Source organism: Osmerus mordax, chromosome 14, assembly GCF_038355195.1.
Source record: "Osmerus mordax isolate fOsmMor3 chromosome 14, fOsmMor3.pri, whole genome shotgun sequence".
Taxonomy (NCBI): domain Eukaryota; kingdom Metazoa; phylum Chordata; class Actinopteri; order Osmeriformes; family Osmeridae; genus Osmerus; species Osmerus mordax.
This window is the reverse complement of record NC_090063.1, coordinates 15902344-15923282: the sequence shown is the minus strand read 5'-3', so window position 1 is coordinate 15923282 and position 20939 is coordinate 15902344. Positions and strand designations below refer to the sequence as shown.

The following is a 20939-nucleotide window of genomic DNA, read 5'->3' as shown; positions in this document are numbered from 1 at the left end:
GCGAGGTGAGTTTAGACATGTTTTTATAGTTTTCGATTCATGTTCCATTTTCCCATGGATGACGTGAAAGTGGTCTGCAAGGTTACCTGCGATCTTTTCTTTGGAAGTTTCTTTTCCAGTTTGTTGTTGAGTTGTCAAGTTATTTTCCTCTATTTGACTGGATTTTTCTTTTCATTAGCAAGAAAGAATATCGTCAGTTGTAAACTGTTGTATGTGTTATATTCTATGCAGCTTCATTATTCAGATATGAATAGATTTTTGTAACAAATGCATTATTCAGCAAACTCATTATTCCCTGAAGAGGAATGCGAAATAGTGTCCTTTTCACCTGCTGGGCGATGCGGTTTCACACCAGGCTCCTATGGATCTAATTGTGTTAAATCTTACTTTGGAGTTTGATTGGAACACTTTTAGTCTTCAAGAGTGTGGCTTCTTCTTTGTCTGTTATTTTCGCACAATACTCTTTGATCATGATGTCATGATGATGATAATGGATGAGGAAAAGTATTGAAATGCAGAGCATTGTTAGGTTTGTTACCATGGAGATTTGTTACCATGGTGTGTATTATTCTTCAAGAGGCTGTGAGCACAGAGATCTGGGACCATCTGAATCCTACACCTACCTGTCTGCACCCGCTCCCCTGTAACTACACCCTCACCTGTAACTACACCCTCACCTGTAACTACACCTGTAATTACACCCTCACCTGTAACTACAGCTACTAATCTACACCTGTAACAATTACACCTATACCTAGCTGCATGGTGCAGATGCATGCCCCCGGTCCCCGGTAACAGCCCTGCCCCCCCGGAAACAGCCCCGTCCCCCGGTAACAGCCCCGTCCCCCCGGTAACAGATACCCTGGGTTCTCTCCACAGGATGCAGCGCTTCAGGGAGAGCATCCACATACGCACCATGAAGGCCAAGAGGAAAGTGGAGGAGATATCCAAGGAGGATGTCCAGGCCTTCCTGAAGAAGCACGCCTTTGTCCTTTTCACTGTGGCTGCGGTCATAATAGGTGAGTAGGGTGCCTCTGAAAGTAAACTCCCTCTCTCTCTCTCTCTCTCTCTTGCACACAGACACAAATATCATTCATGATCACACACACTTAAGTGATCGCTTTGCCCTACTGAAAACAGGAATAACTCTTTCCCTATTGGACCAGGCATAATACTGGGCTTTGCGCTGCGTCCGTATAAGATGTCGTACCGAGAGGTGAAGTACTTCTCCTTCCCCGGAGAGCTGCTGATGAGGATGCTGCAGATGCTGGTGCTGCCCCTGCTGGTCTCCAGCCTCATTACAGGTACGACACTGTTAGCCTCATCACAGGTACGACACCGTCAGCCTCATCACAGGTACGACACCGTCAGCCTCATCACAGGTACGACACCGTCAGCCTCATCACAGGTACGACACTGTTAGCCTCATCACAGGTACGACACCGTCAGCCTCATCACAGGTACGACACCGTCAGCCTCATCACAGGTACGACACCGTCAGCCTCATCACAGGTACGACACTGTTAGCCTCATCACAGGTACGACACTGTTAGCCTCATCACAGGTACGACACCGTCAGCCTCATCACAGGTACGACACTGTTAGCCTCATCACAGGTACGACACTGTTAGCCTCATCACAGGTACGACACTGTTAGCCTCATCACAGGTACGACACTGTTAGCCTCATCACAGGTACGACACTGTTAGCCTCATCACAGGTACGACAATGTCAACATCGCAGGCCTCCCCACTGTCTGCCTGTGCTGTGCTTGCTCCTCCGGATGGAGCCCAGACAGAGACGATGAACAGGCCTCCTTCACAGCTGACCACAACACGGCCTCTGAGGACAAGACGAGGAAACCTCTGCGCCAGGTTCAGACAGCGGTTACCATGGGCAGATGGCTGAGCGTTTAAGAATCAGGCTACCAATCAGAAGGTTGCCAGTTCGATTCCCGGCCGTGCCAAATGACATTGTGTCCCTGGGCAAGGCACTTCACCCTACTTGCATTAGGGGAATATGTACAGGGGAATGTCCCTGTACATATTGTAAGTCGCTCTGGATAAGAGCGTCTGCTAAATGACCAAATGTAATGTTGCTAAACGGCTTCTCTTGCTGAGTTGCAGAACCCCTATCTACCAGGTTCACGCTCACCTTAGTTAGTATTAGTTAATTAGACTCTGCACCTTGTATAGTATAGTTAGACTTGTTTATTTATTTAATATTTACTCCTATATGTTGAACGTATGCACCTTCCTGCCAAAGTAAATTCCTTGTCTGTGCAAACTTTCATGGCGATTAAAACCCTTTCTGATTCAGATTTTGACCTGCAGCCATTGTAGAGAACTGAGACCCCTGCTAGTCCAATAAGAGCCAAACCCTTCGTCTTGTGTACAACGGGTGGATATTTTTTGCGCTTCTGTGGAGTAATTGGAGTTCCCACAACAGACCGTCTCGCAATACTGTGAAGAACACTCTCACGCTGTGAACGATATAGCTCCCCATGACAGAAGCAATCTTCTTCTTTGCAGTTCTCACATTCACCTTTCTCACATTCCAGACACTACAGCCTAACAGAGAGCCATTTAGTAAAGTATTCATGTAGCAGACACTTTCATCCAAAGCGACATGCAGTGGAGGGGATTAGAATCTGCGGTCACATGCTGTGCTGCTGAGCTACACCCATCCTGTCAATGATTCATGTTGGGAATGCAATGGCTTTTTCTCTGCATTTTCATGCTTCATTAGATTATTTCTAAGCTAAGTGTGGCAGGAAAGACAGGGAGAGACAGAGTGGGGAAGACATGCAGCAAAGACCCCAGGGGGGATTCGAACCCAGACAGCTGCTGTGGGGCCTCAGCCTACATGGTACTCACGCTTATCCGGTGAAGTACCGGTGGCGCCCCAGTAATGCCACTCTTACCCCCCATTTAATGTCAAGGACGTGTCCCGTCTGTTGATCAGTGTCAGAGTGAGGTCAAACACGTCCTCTGTTTCCTGTCCAGGAATGGCTGCCTTGGACAGCAAGGCCTCAGGGAAGATGGGAATGAGAGCCGTCATGTACTACATGACCACCACCATCATCGCCGTCTTCGTGGGCATCCTGGTCGTCCTCATCATCCACCCGGGTAAAGGATCCAAGGCCGAGTTTGGGAAACAGCAGAAGATCGAGCAAGTCAGCCCCATAGATGCCTTCCTGGATCTCATCAGGTGGGCGGCGGGCTGGGGGATGCAGGGCTGGAGCTGGGGGGTGGGGGATGCAGGGCTGGAGCTGGGGGGTGGGGGGATGCAGGGTTGGAGCTGGGAGGTGGGGGGATGCAGGGCTGGAGCTGGGAGGTGGGGGGATGCAGGGCTGGAGCTGGGGGGTGGGGGGATGCAGTTCTGGAGCTGGGGGGTGGGGGGATGCAGGGCTGGAGCTGGGAGGTGGGGGGATGCAGGGCTGGAGCTGGGAGGTGGGGGGATGCAGGGCTGGAGCTGGGAGGTGGGGGGATGCAGGGCTGGAGCTGGGAGGTGGGGGGATGCAGGGCTGGAGCTGGGGGGTGGGGGGATGCAGTTCTGGAGCTGGGGGGTGGGGGGATGCAGTTCTGGAGCTGGGGGGTGGGGGGATGCAGGTCTGGAGCTGGGGGGATGCAGGTCTGGAGCTGGGGGGATGCAGTTCTGGAGCTGGGGGGTGGGGGGATGCAGTTCTGGAGCTGGGGGGATGCAGGGCTGGAGCTGGGGGATGCAGGTCTGGAGCTGGGGGGTGGGGGGATGCAGGGCTGGAGCTGGGAGCTGGGGGGATGCGGGGCTGGAGCTGGGGGGTGGGGGGATGCAGGGCTGGAGCTGGGAGCTGGGGGGATGCAGGGCTGGAGCTGGGGGCTGGGGGGATGCAGTTCTGGAGCTGGGGGGATGCAGGTCTGGAGCTGGGGGGTGGGGGGATGCAGGTCTGGAGCTGGGGGGTGGGGGGATGCAGGGCTGGAGCTGGGGGGTGGGGGGATGCAGGTCTGGAGCTGGGGGGATGCAGGTCTGGAGCTGGGGGGTGGGGGGATGCAGGTCTGGAGCTGGGGGGATGCAGGGCTGGAGCTGGGGGGTGGGGGGATGCAGGTCTGGAGCTGGGGGGTGGGGGGATGCAGGGCTGGAGCTGGGGGGTGGGGGGATGCAGGGCTGGAGCTGGGGGGTGGGGGGATGCAGGGCTGGAGCTGGGGGCTGGGGGATGCAGTTCTGGAGCTGGGGGGTGGGGGGATGCAGGGCTGGAGCTGGGGGGATGCAGGGCTGGAGCTGGGGGGATGCAGGGCTGGAGCTGGGGGGTGGGGGGATGGGCACAGACAGGACTCTGGTGAAAGGCCAGTTGAAGGAGAAGGTGTTGTGTTTACGGCCACTCACTTACTATGGATGTTTATGATGATGGTGATGATTGTTTTTTATTTCAGAAACATGTTTCCACCGAACTTGGTCCAAGCCTGCACACAGCAGGTAAATTATAACATGACTATCACTTCATGGTTTCCAGGTTGTTGATTTCGATATTCATTCCACTGCTATGGTTGATGGCTTGTAGAGCTTCGCCTATAAGACTGAATGCAAAGGCTTGAATGAATTATAACAAAACGATCTAAAGCATTTTAAACTTTCAATAGAAATTGACCAGTAATTAAATTGACTCAATTAGTAAACAGATCTCAGAAATAATACACATCAAACATGAAACCGCTTTAAACAAATCCAACCCCCCCCCCAAAAAAAAGAAACTGAAACTATTTCCACTTTGATTGGAAATGACATTCAGGCCAAATCCAAAACATGCCTTCTGCTCTTATGTGGACATGATAAACAGCTCTGTCAGACTCATTATCCTCTTGGCGGTTTGAAGTTGTGAAGGATTACTGGCCTCTATTTCTCCCAGACCCCTCCTGGGGCCGCCAGGAGGGGTCTGGGAGAAATAGAGGCTCAACAGGCAGAAATCACTCTGTGGTGGGGGTGAGAGACAATAGGAAGGGCCTGGACACCAGAGATGGAGACGAGACCGCTGGCTTCGGACAATAGCGAGGCTTGTGAGCGTGTCAACAGAGGAGCATCGGGGCCTGAGGACCGGACGGTGTCCCTAGAGGGTCAGCTGGAGCCTCCACCGTAACTGGCTGCTTCCTCTTCACTAGTCTCTCTGTCGAAGGGGTACAAGTCAGGCCACGGTTATCCAGCTTACCTTGTCTGAAAGCTCGTCTTTTTAGGGTTTAGGGTCTCGATGGACTGAATATGCACAATCTTGATTAGGCCTAAGTCACAGTACTGAGTAGCATTTAAGAGAGTAAAATCAGATATCTCTCTGAATGTTCTCTTCAATTGTTGTCTTATAAAACTCTTGCTCTCCCTCCTCCCAACCCCCCCCCCCCCACCCCAACCGCAACCCCGAAGTTCAAAACCAAATATGGGAAGCGCGTCGTCACGGTAACGGTGATGGTCAACGACAGCGTCTTCAACCTGACCAACGCCACGCAGGAGCTGAGCCGGGAGGAGGTGATCCCTGTGCCGGGGTCGGTGAGCGGGGTGAACGCCCTGGGCCTGGTGGTGTTCTCCATGGGGTTCGGTCTCATCATCGGGAGCATGAAGGAGCAGGGCCAGGTGCTCAGGGACTTCTTCGACAGCCTGAACGAAGCCATCATGAAGCTGGTGGCCATGATCATGTGGTGGGCATTCATTTATCATGCGATCATCACATTTATCGTATGTAGAGATGTAATAGTTGAGGGTTTAGGTTGGTTGAGGGGCAGTTCTATGGGCGTAGGTGAAGCCTTCTGTGACATGCTTGCGTGTAAAAAGGGCTATACAAATACTAACGTATAAGTATTATCGTGTAATTATTAGTGTGTATGTTGTGTTTAAATGCTATGGTTTACATTTACATTTAGTCATTTAGCAGACGCTCTTATCCAGAGCAACTTACAGTAAGTACAGGGACATTCCCCCGAGGCAAGTAGGGTGAAGTGCCTTGCCCAAGGACACAACGTCAGTTGGCACGACCAGGAATCGAACTGGCAACCTTCAGATTACCAGCCCAATTTCCTCACCGCTCAGCCACCTGACTCCTGGTATGCATGATGACAAAGCCCAGGACTGCCCTAGTCCCTGTGGTGGGGAAGGCCTCTTTATTTCTCTCTCTCTCGACAAACGATATTACTCTGAAGTACCTTATTAGCCTTTTGACGTTGCTGTGATCTCATAAGAGCATGCAGGTTTACACGGATGGGTGACTTTGACACTTGCGTGGCCACGATCCACCCTGAGAGACAATCCTAGGACAATCCTCACCCTCCTTTCCGCTCCTCCTCCTCCAGGTATGCCCCTGTAGGCATCTTGTTCCTGATATCTGGGAAGATCGTGGAGATGGACGACATCACCCAGATGGGAGGCCAGCTGGCCATGTACACCATCACGGTCATCATTGGCCTGCTGATCCATGGCGTGCTCATCCTGCCCCTCCTGTACTTCGCCATCACGCGGCTCAACCCCTTCCTCTTCATCGCCGGCCTGTTGCAGGCCCTCATCACTGCCCTGGGGACGTCCTCCAGGTAGGCCTCCACTCACCTTCGGCTCGTAACCAACTTCTCTGCGAGCGACGTTCACCGACGTTGCGAATCGAGGCTACTGTTTGACGTGTTTGTGTTCTAAATGACACCGTCCCAACCTCTTCATGTGCCTGTTATTTCTGCCCTTCTTCCGATCAGCTCCGCGACTCTGCCCGTTACGTTCAAATGCCTGGAGGAGAACAACAAGGTGGACAAGCGCGTGACACGGTTTGTGCTGCCGGTAGGCGCCACCATCAACATGGACGGGACCGCCCTGTACGAGGCTCTGGCGGCCATCTTCATCGCCCAGGTCAACGACGTGGAAATGAACTTCGGTCAGATCCTCACAATAAGGTCAGAATGATTAGCGGCAACATGATTTTGACTACGTGTATGCGTGTACAGTATATGTATGATGCATGCGTGTACGTATGTGAGGGATTAATAGGAAGACCGGTGCTTGTGTGTTGTCCCGCAGCATCACAGCCACGGCCGCCAGCATCGGGGCTGCTGGGATCCCGCAGGCTGGTCTGGTCACCATGGTGATCGTGTTGACCTCCGTCGGACTTCCCACCGATGACATCACTCTCATCATTGCTGTCGATTGGTTCCTGTGAGTAATTCCGTAAATGTCTGTTGCCGGCACTATACAATCATATCCAGCACATGGAACTATGAACGATCTACATTGCCAAATAAAGTTGTCAAAGTCCCCAGTTTATAGTCGGAAGTTGAACATGTGCGCACTATAGAATCAGTTCTAGTTTTAAAGGTCGATTTCCCTTTGTCTACGACCACCCTAGTGACACACTTCCCTTTTATCCCTTGAGTCTCGCTCTACATAGTCCTTTTTTTGAATCACATATTTTTTGCATTGAGTTTTAACATAGAAACATAATTAGGTTGCCCAAATTAATAATTTCAATTACAATCCCCTTCCCAGAAACTACATTGGCTAATTGGGTAATAAGAAAAAATTCCACTCTCTGTTAACTGGGATGGACTACATGTGCAGACTGAGTCAAAGCTTCACAAGATCAAAACAGAGAAGCTTCCAGCAGTGATTAGAACCTGAAGTAGCCAATAGGGAGGTCCGGTCTGCTCCAGTATTCCGACTACTCCAGTGGACGTGAAGTGTCACTCCTGTGGCCTACTTCCTGTCCACACCGTTCAGACAGTGAGCAGCAATTAGGTGAACAGGTGACCAAAAATAGGTGAAAGTCGACTGTTCTACTTAACAAGACCCACAGGCCCTGAAAGGGTTTTCTTTTTAAATCAATTGAGATATATTCCCTGCACAGGCTCGACTCCAGAACTAATCGGATGGGCGGGCATTTGGTTTCCACAAGGAGGCATATTGCATAGGCTATAGTTATCTATTAGAAACTTATAGCTAAGATAATGGGGGGCTCAGTATTCAATTTGGGGGGGGGGGGGCTTTGCTCATAAATGCCCCCCTGTGCCCTGCTGCTTTTTCTTCTTCTTGTTTTCCTGTTCTGCACGTAACGCCATCTTCCTGGATGACCCTGTATTCATACTCTGGTCTCCTCTTCCCGTAGTGACCGCCTGCGCACAACCACCAACGTGCTGGGGGACTCCATCGGAGCCGGCATCGTGGAGTTTCTGTCCAGACACGAACTGCAGAGCAAAGACGTGGAGATGGGCAACGCCGTGCTGGAGGAGAAAGAGAGGAAGAAACCGTATCGGCTCATCTCTCAGGAGAACGACTACGATAATGAAAAACATCGTCACGGTGACACCAAGATGTAGGCCTCTTCTTGGTTCCAGAACTTTTCAGATTGTAAACAACACAGCGTTGTGTGTCCTAGTACTAACCTGCTGGTGGTTTTCTCTCGTTGCTTATTGTGGTTATTTTGTAATGATAAATGTTAGGGTTTCTTTCGTTGTGTTTATGGTGGTTTTCCATGTAGTCACTGCATTATTATAAATGCAAGCGAGTCATTTCATAACATCGAAATTCTAGTGTCAACTTCTATGTGTTGTCATATTAAAGTGACTTATCCAAGATATGAACACTCATCAATACAGAACAAACATAGGCCTTTTCCCAATGTAGAGGTTTGTGTCATTTGAAAGGTTTCTCATCATGTATGTGTGTGTGTGTGTGTGTGTGTTAATTAAGCCACACTTAATAATATGCTGGCTATTTTGAAGGAAAGAAAGTTAAGACTACGTAATACCCTTATGATATATTTAGGTAAATCTTGAGGAGGTTGATAGTAAATACATTTTTTAAAGGGAAAATTGGTTAAAATATCTGGAGGACTGTTCTGCAAACTTTAATATGAATAAAATGTTATACTTTTATTAACATGGACAAACTATGAAGAACGATTTATCATATTATATTCACCATTACTATCAAACAAACCTACCATTAACCCCTCGACGAAGTTGCCCACAATATTAGGAATATAATGAATGAGCAACCAGCTTACAACATAAGAAGTGTCCTTTATAAATGAGTAGACTTTGTGAACAGATTTAATGTAGATATTGTGTGAATTAGTTGTAGATTAATACAATACTTTAATGTCTTCTTTAATATCAATGTTGGGAGATTAGATATTAATTTACAGGGCTGGGAAGCCTTTCCAAGGCCTTCTGTTGATAAAGTGTCTAACTTCCTTAACTGGGATTATATTGTCTTTCCCATTCTCTTTTCATACATTTTGGTTAAATTTATGTAAATCCAGTTTATGTAAAACTTGTCGTTCAAAAAGTTATGAATGGGGCATGTCTTTGAAAAAACGTTTTGAATAAAATTTAGAAAAATGTTAAAGCTGTAAGTGTCTATATTGCTGCTGCAATAAAAACAAGAACTTGCTGCTTGAAAATACCTGGTTCTCATTAAATCTAATTATATATGGTGCACAAATTATGCAGGCTAAACTGTTACCTTGGAATAAAAATATAGAGACCTATATATATAGAATAAAACATAGAATCAAATATATAGAATATAGACCTACAATTGCAAAAAATACAATAGTCACACGCCTTCCTTTTGTGGAGATAAAAACGTTAAAACGTTTATAATAAGAACGTTGACTTTGTGTTGTTTTGAAACACAAGCAAATGCCGCAGTTTTCTTAAAATGTAATAATGTAAAGTAGTTTTATTACGTGTAGTTTTCCCTGAAAATATTATCCAGGGGGGGTGGGCTATGTGCCAAGCAGTGAACCCCTAAGGATTGAAGACTGATGCTGCCACCTAGTGGTAGAATATTGACGCAACAACAACCTTATTAAATGATTGACCTTTTTATGCTATCCTTCTTACAAAGCTGGAGTTTCGTAAATTAAATAAATTACATATGAATATTATGGACATTTTCAATATATATTTTTTCATGCTAGTGTATTAGGCTATTTAGGGTTGATTTAAAGGCAGGGTCGGTAATGTTGTGATGCACTTTTTGTCATATTTGCTGAAATAAACTTGACATTGGAACTACTAAATCTAAAGGGTTGAAAGTGAAACTAAATAAATCCGTTTAGATTGAAAGAAATGATTGGTAGTGTTCATTACAATTTAGCGACACCCACAGATATCGGATTTATTTCATTTTACTGTCAAAACTTTAGATTTATGGGTCAACAGATAGGCTATGCGTCTCAACAACATTACCGACCCTGCCTCTAATGACAACCAGGTATCTTCAAGCAGAAAGTTCCAAGTGAAAAGGTCGACCAAGCGCGCGTCAGATTTTTAAAATTGAACCGTCACCCATGGCTTGAAACACTTCAACCAACAGACGCCAAATAACGAATTTAAATCCCTAAGTTAAGAAATAGATGGTCTAGAAGCTTGGAAATTGCTGGCAAACAACTTATTAGTTACCTAATAAGTGGCTATTGAAGAAATGTGCTAACTGCCATCAGTTACAGTTCTGTAGTAGGTTACAGTAGCTGGCTGGGGTCTGTACTGCATACTGTAGTACAGTACAGCTAGCTAGCACTAGCTGGCTAGCTAACTATCTTGATGGGTGTTGGGAGATGAAGGTACAGTAATGCCTAGCTAATTCAACTAGTTGCTACCCTACTGGAGTAAGATTTAACTAATAATTAACTAGTGCTAATTGTTTTCTCTTCGACTTGCATCACTCGGTTTCACGGGCAACTTTGTGTACTACTGTACTAGTAGAGCTACATTAACTTTACGGTACAGTACAGTACTGTACAGTCAGTGGATGTTCCGACAGCAGCAGTACAGCAGGCTACTTAATAGCCTAGTATCTCTACTGTTCTACTACCAATACTACTTACTACTAGTAGTTAGTAGTTTGCTACCGTAGCCTTTACCACCCTATTTTCTGGACACTAGAGGGGGCTCGTGTATTGAGTTTGATTTGGATGAATGTCTTTTGATTACCCAAAATAATGTTACCATTGATATGTAACAGTACAAAGTTAGACTACAGCAGCGATCATGATTTTTCTAAATCTGGCTTTTCAGTATGCCGTAGTTGCAATAAAGAGTGTTATTTCCAATCTTAGCAAGTCAGCCTAGTAGTTAGCCCATGCGCTATAGTCAACTGGTTAACACTAACTTCTGGTCATAACCTCTTCTGCCGTAGTTTCTACAACTTTTAGCCTGTATCTCAGAAACATGGTCAATGGACAGACCACTGAATTTACTACAACCCCCTGTCCTGTATCTTGTGCAGTTTCATACCACACTTCAGGATTCCCACACCTGTGACCGAGTCAGGCAGACCATTTCTTTAGTACTAATCGTGGTACGGTTAAATTTAAGGTGATATTATTAAAGAAAAAACTTTTTATCTTACTATGATGAACTGTAGTACGGAGCTTTGAGGTACAGCTCCCATGCAACTCTCAAGCGGCGGAAGCATACGGGTCGCAGCCACTCTGGTTGCAAGTTGGTTTGGCGCCGGTGGAGGGAGTTATTCCTGCAGCAGTTCTTCCGGTCGGCATTTTGTTCTGCGAGAGAGGGGGAGAGTCTGAGTGGATGCCTTTTATCACCGCGTCAATAGCCTTTCTGTTTTTCTCAGTTGATTGTTTTCCGAAACTAGTCGGAATTTTCATTATTCCCCTGCAGGCGTTGGGGATGTACCGGGCGGAGACCGGTTTGAAGGATGTTTCCCCCCTATAAGCATACATGTTTGCATTGAGAAAGAAGAAGATCGAACCCTCCCGACCCGGATTATTGTTGTTATATTATTACTCGGAGGAGCTGTTAGAGCTGTAGAACGGAGAGGGAGCTAGAGACACGGATCCAACCCCGTTTGCAACCATTTCTTTTTATCAACACACCCTGAGGTAAATATGATCGCACAAGTCCGGCTCTATAACCCTTTCATGAAACAATCCCTATTGGTTTCACGCTGTGCTGGCGAATGCTACTTTGCTGGCTAGCTAGCCAGCTAACATTAGCTACATGTTGGGCATTTGTCTAGCCACTAAATAATGGACCCAGAAAGGGGGGTCTCTGTTGGCTGTTAGCTACCTTGCAAACGCTAAGTGTTGGGTCGGGGTGACCCTTACCCAGGCCAGTCCGATGTCCAGTTTAAGATAGCCATACGCCGATGTAGGCCGCTAGGGTATCATCCACAGTGTTTATGATGAAAACACAGCAATGAACGCGCTGTATTTACGAAGAATGATTCGATTTGGCCAAGCTAGCTAACTAGCATAGCGAGCAGTGATATGGTTGCATCCTCGGTTGCATTCATTAGCTCGTGAGCTAGCTAACGATAGCTAACTTGGATGCATGACGTTCCTGCGCAGTGGGATATTTTCATGTAGCTAGCGTACATTAACTCTAGTTAGGTGTGATAGCTAGTCAACTAGCTACATAATTTTTGCAATCAGTGTGCACTAAATATCTATAAACACATGTTTAGGTATAAGACCGTTTTAAAACCTTAGCCAGCTACAATCTTGCTAACCCAGCTCAGCCAGATGTGCAATGACTAGCTAGCTAGCTAGCGACTGTCAACCTGGACTGAGGAGAGTGAAAACAAGAGTTCACGAATCCAAATTGCTGTCAACCCTCTTTTGATGTAATCGAGGTAGCTAACACAATCAACATCGAAACCCATTCCTTCCATGCCTGGTGCAAAATATAACTGAATGACCAGGTAATTGTGCAGCAATAACTACTCAACGAGTTCGCTAGCTAGTCATTGTAGATACGATTCAAACAATAGTTAGCTAACGTTAGCCTGCTGTCTAGCAAATACTGCCTAGTAGGCCATCTGTAAACGGCTACTTTAGTGGTAGGATCCCTCCAGCCAGTTAAACCGAAAATACATGATGTAAACACGATTTCATTTTTAAAGTAAACAGTGGTGCGAGATCATGATTGATTTGGTGAAACAGGCCCAACTTATTACATCTTGAAGTAGCCATTCAACAGAAAATACTAACATTCCTTTTAGCCAAGTCGCTAACAGTTTTCAGCACATTTCCACAGTTCCAATTGAACTTCCCATCTCCTGATGATTATTACGTTTTTGAATAAATTGCAGTAAGTTCCCTTTCAGTCTTAATGCACTGAGTTGCACTTCAGAACTTTGTGCATTGTAGAACACCATAGTAACATACATAATCCACTATTATTAATGTGGTTGTGCAGGCCCCAGTCTTGTCACTCCCCCGTCTAACTAACTATTGTGAGCCCACTGCTACTGTCTGCTGAAACGTCGTCCTATATCATTATAGCTTAATAGAAAATCCCTGGCTTTTTCACAGAGGCTTTGGCATGCTTCAGTTTGTCAGGACTTAACTGTTTCTCATGTGGGAAGGGGATGAATAGACCAGACAACCCCTCATTGCTTCAACCCATCTCTCTCTCTCTGTGTTCCACAGCGTTTGGGAGATGTGAAGAACAGTCGGAAGGCGACGACATTGAGCAACCTGTGCATCGACACGACCCCCCTACCCCCATCTTCAGCATGAATGGGGATATGCCTCATGTTCCCATCACTACTCTTGCTGGGATCGCTAGCCTCACAGATCGTAAGTACAGCAGCTCTTCTGCCTCTTTGTTTTACTCACTTACAGCTTCAATGTAGCACAGGGACGGAAGACCCTCTCTTGGGTTACACAGTTAAAAGGTGACTTGCATGATTTGAGCATAACTACCCATTGTCTGTAGCTAATAGGTTGCACAGACGAAGATCAGAAATCCATGCAAATATAAAATCACAAAGTTTCTGATGTTAAGTGATGTCATTTTGCTGTGAGGTTAAGGCTAGAGGAACACGTTTGACGTGCTTGTACTTTCCTGCAGAAGCACGTAGTTAGTTTGGATTCTTTTAAGGAGGCTTGTAATCGTGAAGCATTCTCTAATGACCTGGCATTTGCCACTGCTAGCTTGTTTCAGCTGCTGTGCTTTGATGGCTCTCTTTTATTTCCTGTTGTAATGAAACATTAATGTTCTGCACATGAATATTGCAGTCTTGATATTTGGAGCATGCAATCAACGCAGCCAATTAATGCGATTGTAATATTTGTTTCCGAGTCTCATTGGTTGGATTGCATCGGATTTTATTAGCTCTTATGAGCTGTTTTTTACGTTGTTAGGTTCTGAAATAGCTAACTATTCCATTACTGTTTCAAGTTCTACTACTTTCAGCCAGTTCATTTACATGGATTTGTTTAGCAGAAACTTTTATCCTAAGTGAATTTTGGTGTTCAATTCGCAGCTTTGCAGGATGGAAATTGACTTCCTAGGTGTGTTCCTCCACTCTGACCTGCTCTGCCTTGTTGTCTTTACAGTGTTAAACCAGCTGCCCCTGCCCTCCCCTCTCCCCGCCACCACCACTAAGAGCCTGCTGTACAATGGGAGGGTCGCAGAGGAGGTCAACTGCCTGCTGGGATGCCAGGACGAGAACCTGGTGTCCCAGCTGGTTCACAGCCTCAACCAGGTCTCCACCGAGCACATGTGAGTCCACCTCCGCTTCCGGCCCTTCCAGCGAGGCCTCAGCTCCGTTCAGGACAAGTGGCTAGCCAGCACGTCTGTTTTTACAAATGAAACCCGTCAATAGTCTATGAAGTCTTATCTTCTGTAAACAGGGATTTCCTAAAGCACAAGAGCATAAGTTAACCTTAAAGGACGACACTTAAAGTTATAGTGCCCGGTCTATGCACGTGTGTTGATGTTTGAGGGTCGTATAATCAAAGGTTAACGTCCTGGTATTTTGTGTAACCTTGCCACGACAGAGAGTTGAAGGACAACCTGGGCAGTGATGACCCGGAAGGAGATGTGCCCATGCTGCTGCAGACCGTGCTGTCCAGGAGCCCTAACATCTTCAGGGAGAAAAGTAGGCCTGCACCCATACCTGTGCTCATTCCTGTCAGGGGGGAGGGAGGAGACATGCAGAGACATTATTCTCTGACTCGGCAGTGGAGTGCGATGCACGGCCTAATGAATCACACATCCTTTGTCGGCTTTCCTAGTGAATCTACTCATTTGATGCTTTCTGGGTCAAACTTTGCAAGGGCTAGTTTGGCTTGTCTCTATGTTTTTTGAAGACTGATTGGATAAGAGCTTGGGTTGGATTGAGTTGCCTGGTTTATTAGTATCATTATTATTTTCAAATTATTATTGTGTTTCATTGATCGATGAAGGTTTTGCTCAATTTGTAAGCTCTGAGGTAGTTAACTTTGTTTACTTTCATTGTAGTCTTTTTGTGCCAGACACAGCACAAGTCTTGTCAGCTAGTCTCACACTAATGAATCAGAGAGAGAAAGGATGACAGTTTGAAGTGTTACTGTTGTCTGGTAGCTTGTGTAGAGAGAGGAGGCGGTGGATGCAATTGGTGGCATGGGGACAAAAACAAGGAAGTGTGTAGGCCCATCGGTTCAGGTGCCAGTGTCAGAATAAATATCTGGAGACTGGACACATAACTGAATGTCCCTACAGATAACTGGACACGTTGTGAAATCACCCAGGCTGAACCCTTTTACAACATTTTCAGGTGGCTGAGCGGTTAGGGAATCGGGCTAGTAATCAGAAGGTTGTTGGTTCGATTCCCTGGCCGTGCAAATGATGGTGTGTCCTTGGGCAAGGCACTTCACCCTACTTACCTCAGGGGGAATGTCCCTGTACTTACTGTAAGTCGCTCTGGATAAGAGCGTCTGCTAAATGACTAAATGTAAATCTTGGAACATCACCTGTTTTTAAATGTCTAAATCGACCACACGTGGTCGATTTAAAACGTTCCGTTTCTCAGACGCTCTTAAGCTGATACTGCTGTTAAGCCAACCCTCAAAGCTGCTTTAAACGAACAGTCTGTCGTCGTCTTCTTCGTTGGTTTTGTGTCGTCGGTGGCCTCGGCCTGGCAAGCAAAGTGTGTTAACACCACAGACCGTGAGACTGGGGGAGTGCCGGCTGCCAGAATGAACCATGTTGTGATGGAGCTTGAGGCCGGACACCGTTTCCACTGCTCTGATGTTGTATCCAATGACGAGTCAAGCAACGTGTGGATTGCTGTTATTATAGCCTCCATGCATAACGCCAAACTCTAGTTGTGCTCTTGGGAAATGGCTTATTTACTTGTTTATTACCTATAATCAATATCATATATATTTCTTTTTTCTCTTCCACATACACAAACTGTATGTATAGAGATGAGTAGCCTGAGATCTGGTGCTCTAGTGATCCACCTGCTCCTCCTAAAGGAGCTCCTTTCTGGACGAGAGGAACTCTGACCCAATTCCTCCGGCCAGCAGATCCTCCATTTCTTTCTGTCTTATTTTCCTGGGAGTTTTTCCTCGTCTTCCTTGCAGGTTTAGGTTGGTTCTGGCGCTGTTCCATGGGTATATGTGAAGCCGTCTGTTTTGCCGTCTTGCTTGTAAGAAGGGCTGTAGAAATACGTTTGATTTCATTGATTTGCTTCTCTAATCTGCTTTGCTTCTCTTCATCAGGTATTCTGCAGCAGTCAATGATGCCTCAGTACAAGATGTCTCAGAACTCCATGCACGGAAGCCCTGCGTCCACAAACTACCAGCAAACCACTATCACACACAGCCCCCCTAGGTATCACAGCAGCTTGGTATCGAGTGTAGCCGTCCCTACGGACTAGCCGGCTGTTAAGAGAGCCCTTTTAATGAACGGCTTCTTCTCCCCTTCTCTCTTTCCACAGTCGCTTTGCCTCTCCACAGTCGGGATCGGGCGGGCGGTTCCTGCCCCAGCAGAACAGCCCTGTGCCCAGCCCCTACACCCCTCAAAGCCCTGCCAGCTACATGCACTACCCCCACCCGCCCAGCTACTCCCAGCACCAACAGATCCAGCAAGGTAGGAAGACGACCGCTACTTGCAAAGGAATACGCAGATGATTTGAACCCTCTTCTTTGTGTCGAAACGACCGAGGGAGTCTGTGTAGGCGGTCAGGTTCTGAGATTTCTGTGTTTCAGTCGAGAGTCCCATGGTTCCGGGCAGCATGAGGAACATCCACGACAGCAAGGTCTCTGGGCAGATGTCGAGCAACTCAGCGAATCACAACGCCAGACAGGCCTCCAACGAAGACTACATGAACATTGTCCAAAGACTTGGGAATGAGGTACCGTTCATCAAACTCACCAGGTTGAAAAGCGAGAACGGTGTCAAATCTGTTTGTGTCCGTCTGTGTTGGTGTGTCTTCTGACCTACTGTTTTGTCTCTGTTTCCCTGAAGGAGAGCGACCCTTCCATGAGAAATGCCTCCTTCTCTCTCCGATCGCCTCAGTCTCAGTGTTCTCCAGCCGGGAGTGAAGGAACACCCAAAGGTGACCCACGTCTGAGCTCTCATTCTGTGCGCACCGCAAGGCGACACAGCGTCTAGCCATTTCCGTGCCGAGTACGCACGGCTGAGAATCTGTCCGTTGTCTTTTCCTAAAACCACGGTGTTGTTTTTTTCCGGGGGGGTGTTTTGACAGGGTCTCGGCCACAGCTCATCCTCCAGTCCCCTCCCCCGTACACGTCCCCCCGCGACGGAGCCCCCGACCTCCTCCTCGACTCCCCCGACCGCAAGAAGAAGCAGAAGAAGCTGAGCAAAGAGGAGAAGGAGCAGCTGGACAAGGCCGCCCTGTACGACATCGTCAGCTCTCCCTCCAAAGACTCCACTAAGCTGACCCTCAAACTGTCCCGGGTCAAGTCCTCCGAGATGGACCAATCCGGAGAGCTTGTGTCCGGGGCGGAGCAGGGCTCAGACCAGGACGCGGAGCTGGCCTACAACAGCCTGCCGTTTTCTCGGACGGGCCAGGAGCAGGTCCTCCGGCTGGGCCAGGGCCAGGGCCTGCCAGGGGAGCAGTCGGGGTACCAGCAGGTTCCCGTGCTGCAGAACACCAAGCAGGGGGTGCTGGTGGGCGGCGTGGTGTACGACGACGCAGAGATGGACGCGCTTGCCGAGATCGAGAGGATAGAGCGCGAGTCGGCCATCGAGAGGGAGCGCTGCTCCAAAGAGGTTCAGGATAAAGGTGTGTGTGCGAAGGAGTGAGTGGGTGTCTGTGTAAGTGAGTGTGGCTGTCTGTGTGCGTTTGAGTGTGTGTCTGTGTGTTCATGCGGCTGTCACTGTAACCCAGAGATAAGATGATACGGCGATATCACACAGCTGATAAGTTTTCTTGTTGATGTGATTTCTTGCTTCTTGTTGAATTTTCTAACCCCCGACTTCCTCTTTCCCTCCAGATAAACCACTGAAGAAGAGGAAGCAGGACTCGTATCCTCAGGAGCCCGGGGCCGGGGGCACGGCGGGGGCCACCGGGGGGCCCGGCGTAGGAGGGGGCAACGCCGGCGCCAAGCTCACACCCCAGGAGGGTAGCGCCGCCAGTAACGGTACCAGCCGGCCGGCCCTGATGGTCAGCATCGACCTGCAGCAGGCCGGCCGGGCAGACGGACAACCAGAGGTGGCCCTGGAGGCCCAGCGCTGGGCCGAGGACCGCCTGGCGCCCGGGGACGGCGCCCACGCCACCGGCGTGCTCCGCCTCCGCTCCAAGGCGGAAGGAGAGACGCCGAAGGCCGGCGACGGCCGACCAGAGGTCATCAAGCAGCGCTCCGCCGACACGCCCCGGAAGCTCGGCCCTGACGGGCGTCCGGAAACCCCAAAACACAAGCACGAAAACAAACGGGACTCGTCCAAGCACCGGCACGACGGCAAGCCGGACGGCGGCAAGGGGCGCGCCGACGGCCGGGCGCCCGACACGCCACGGCAGAGACACGAGGGCCGGCCCGACTCCGGCCAGAGGGATGAGCGGCACCGGGACGGCGACTCCTCTCGCGTGCGGCGGCCGGACACCCCCAAGTCCTCCAGCCGGGCGGAGCACGAGTCCAAACACGGGCGCGACAGGGACAGGGATAGAGACAGGAAACACCGGACCGAGCCTGGGGAGCCCCGCGACCGGCGGTCCCCCGAGCAGCGCTCCAGACCAGACAGCCCCAGGGTCAAACAGGAGGGGCGAGCGGGGACGGACCCCAGCGCTCGCCAGAGAACAGAGCGGAAAGAGGAGAGGAGGGGCGGGGATGGCAGCCGGAGCAGGCAGGACGGGAACAAGCAGCAGCCGTCATCCGACGCCAAGGCTGGAGAGTTCCCCTCCTACCTGCTTGGGGGCCAGTCGGGGGCCTTAAAGAACTTTGTGATCCCCAAGTTGAAGCGGGACAAGGACGGGAATGTTCCGGGCGATGTGCGGCCGCCCGCCGGGCAGGGCCCGGGGACCATGGTGGGCTGGAGCGAGCCCCGGGTAAAGCAGGAGAAAGCCGGGCTGGTGGAGGACCTGAAGAAAGGGGCCAAGCCCGTGGTGGTGCTGCAGAAGCTCACCATCGACGAGGTGCAGAAGATCATCAGGGAGAGGGAGGACGGGAATGTCCGCAGCTCCAAATCCAGCAAGAACCGGTCCTCCTTCAGCAAGTCAGGGAAAGGTAAGGACCCTCCTTTCTCTGCGGGCTGCGCTGGCTTGGGCACGTGGCCGCGTGGGAAGGGACATCACAACCAGCAAACGTTACCTGGCTATGTTTCAAATCAAATCCATTTGTTTAGGTACTTTTACGAAGCAATGTCCGAAATGTTTGACCTGCTAGGCTATTATATGTTGTAATTAGATGGTATGGGTATGTCAACCACTTTATTTATATGTGAATAGTTTAGTTGATTTCCATCAACAAAACTATATATAGTCGTGGAAAAGTATTGGCAGTGACGAATTTTGTGTTTTGCAAAGTTTGCTGGTTCAGCATTTGCAGAAACACGTTTCACGTTTCTGGTATACAGGAATACACGTTTTTAATGTTTTTATTGGCAAAAACATTAAATGCACGCAAAGAGTCCTCCCTTTTATAGCAGTCTGCTATTTTAATCCAGTCAGAATGAGAGTGATTTTAGCTGTGCAGATCTCGTTCACACTTTCCCATGTTCTGATGATAGTTTTTTTTTTGGTGATAATATTTTTTTATTAAGCTTTTATTTCAAATGTATCTTATCACTCTGCACAATAATCGACAAACAATGTGAATGAACACAACAACTGATGCGGCAAACTTTGCAAAGACAAAATGCATGTCACCGTCAGTGCTTTTGGCGACGATTGTAGATATACACCTTGCACTCAGGAAGGCCCGGCCACTAGCCACTGACACCACATGAGATGCTGTGTGTGGTCTGATAAGGGCCTGAGATCCGGTCTGATAAGGGCCTGAGATCCGGTCTGATAAGGGCCTGAGATCCGGTCTGATAGGGGTCTGAGATCCGGTCTGATAGGGGCCTGAGATCCGGTCTGATAAGGGCCTGAGATCCGGTCTGATAGGGGTCTGAGATCCGGTCTGATAGGGGTCTGAGATCCGGTCTGATAAGGGCCTGAGATCCGGTCTGATAGGGGCCTGAGATCCGGTCTGATAAGGGCCTGAGATCCGGTCTGATAGGGGCCTGAGATCCGGTCTGATAAGGGCCTGAGATCCGGTCTGATAGGGGCCTGAGATCCGGTCTGATAGGGGCCTGAGATCCGGTCTGATAGGGGTCTGAGATCCGGTCTGATAAGGGCCTGAGATCCGGTCTGATAAGGGCCTGAGATCCGGTCTGATAGGGGGCTGAGATCCGGTCTGATAGGGGGCTGAGATCCGGTCTGATAGGGGCCTGAGATCCGGTCTGATAGGGGGCTGAGATCCGGTCTGATAGGGGGCTGAGATCCGGTGTGATAGGGGGCTGAGATCCGGTCTGATAGGGGTCTGAGATCCGGTCTAATAGGGGGCTGAGATCCGGTCTGATCGGGGGCTGAGATCCGGTGTGATAGGGGGCTGAGATCCGGTCTGATAGGGGTCTGAGATCCGGTCTAATAGGGGGCTGAGATCCAGCCAGATGGTGTCGATCCCTGAGCAGGTAGTCAGGCTGTGTCCGGACCTTCTGTGTGTGCTGGTGCGAGTGACTGGGACGGCCCTCTGT

General features: G+C 49.0%; 2 protein-coding genes across 2 annotated transcripts in view; both read left to right on the top strand.

Annotated features, from left to right (window-relative positions):
* The first annotated feature begins 880 nt into the window (after positions 1 to 880).
* On the top strand, positions 881 to 8309 carry LOC136956105 (excitatory amino acid transporter 1-like). The gene is made up of 9 exons (XM_067249937.1): positions 881 to 1019; positions 1167 to 1304; positions 3006 to 3210; positions 4410 to 4452; positions 5389 to 5660; positions 6309 to 6542; positions 6699 to 6893; positions 7018 to 7152; positions 8099 to 8309. The coding sequence occupies exons 1-9, from the start codon at positions 881 to 883 to the stop codon at positions 8307 to 8309; spliced, it is 1572 nt and encodes a 523-aa protein (XP_067106038.1).
* A 3213-nt stretch (positions 8310 to 11522) lies between these two features.
* The window catches only part of LOC136956132 (nipped-B-like protein B), a 32933-nt gene continuing 23516 nt past the window's right edge, over positions 11523 to 20939 (top strand). Inside the window, exons 1-10 of the mRNA XM_067249970.1 lie at positions 11523 to 11845; positions 13397 to 13546; positions 14309 to 14474; positions 14753 to 14853; positions 16460 to 16571; positions 16678 to 16829; positions 16949 to 17094; positions 17208 to 17298; positions 17449 to 17988; positions 18200 to 19426. Coding sequence (XP_067106071.1) covers positions 13483 to 13546; positions 14309 to 14474; positions 14753 to 14853; positions 16460 to 16571; positions 16678 to 16829; positions 16949 to 17094; positions 17208 to 17298; positions 17449 to 17988; positions 18200 to 19426 — 2599 coding nt within the window. The 5' untranslated portion in view covers positions 11523 to 11845; positions 13397 to 13482. The remainder of the gene's footprint in view (positions 11846 to 13396; positions 13547 to 14308; positions 14475 to 14752; positions 14854 to 16459; positions 16572 to 16677; positions 16830 to 16948; positions 17095 to 17207; positions 17299 to 17448; positions 17989 to 18199; positions 19427 to 20939) is intronic.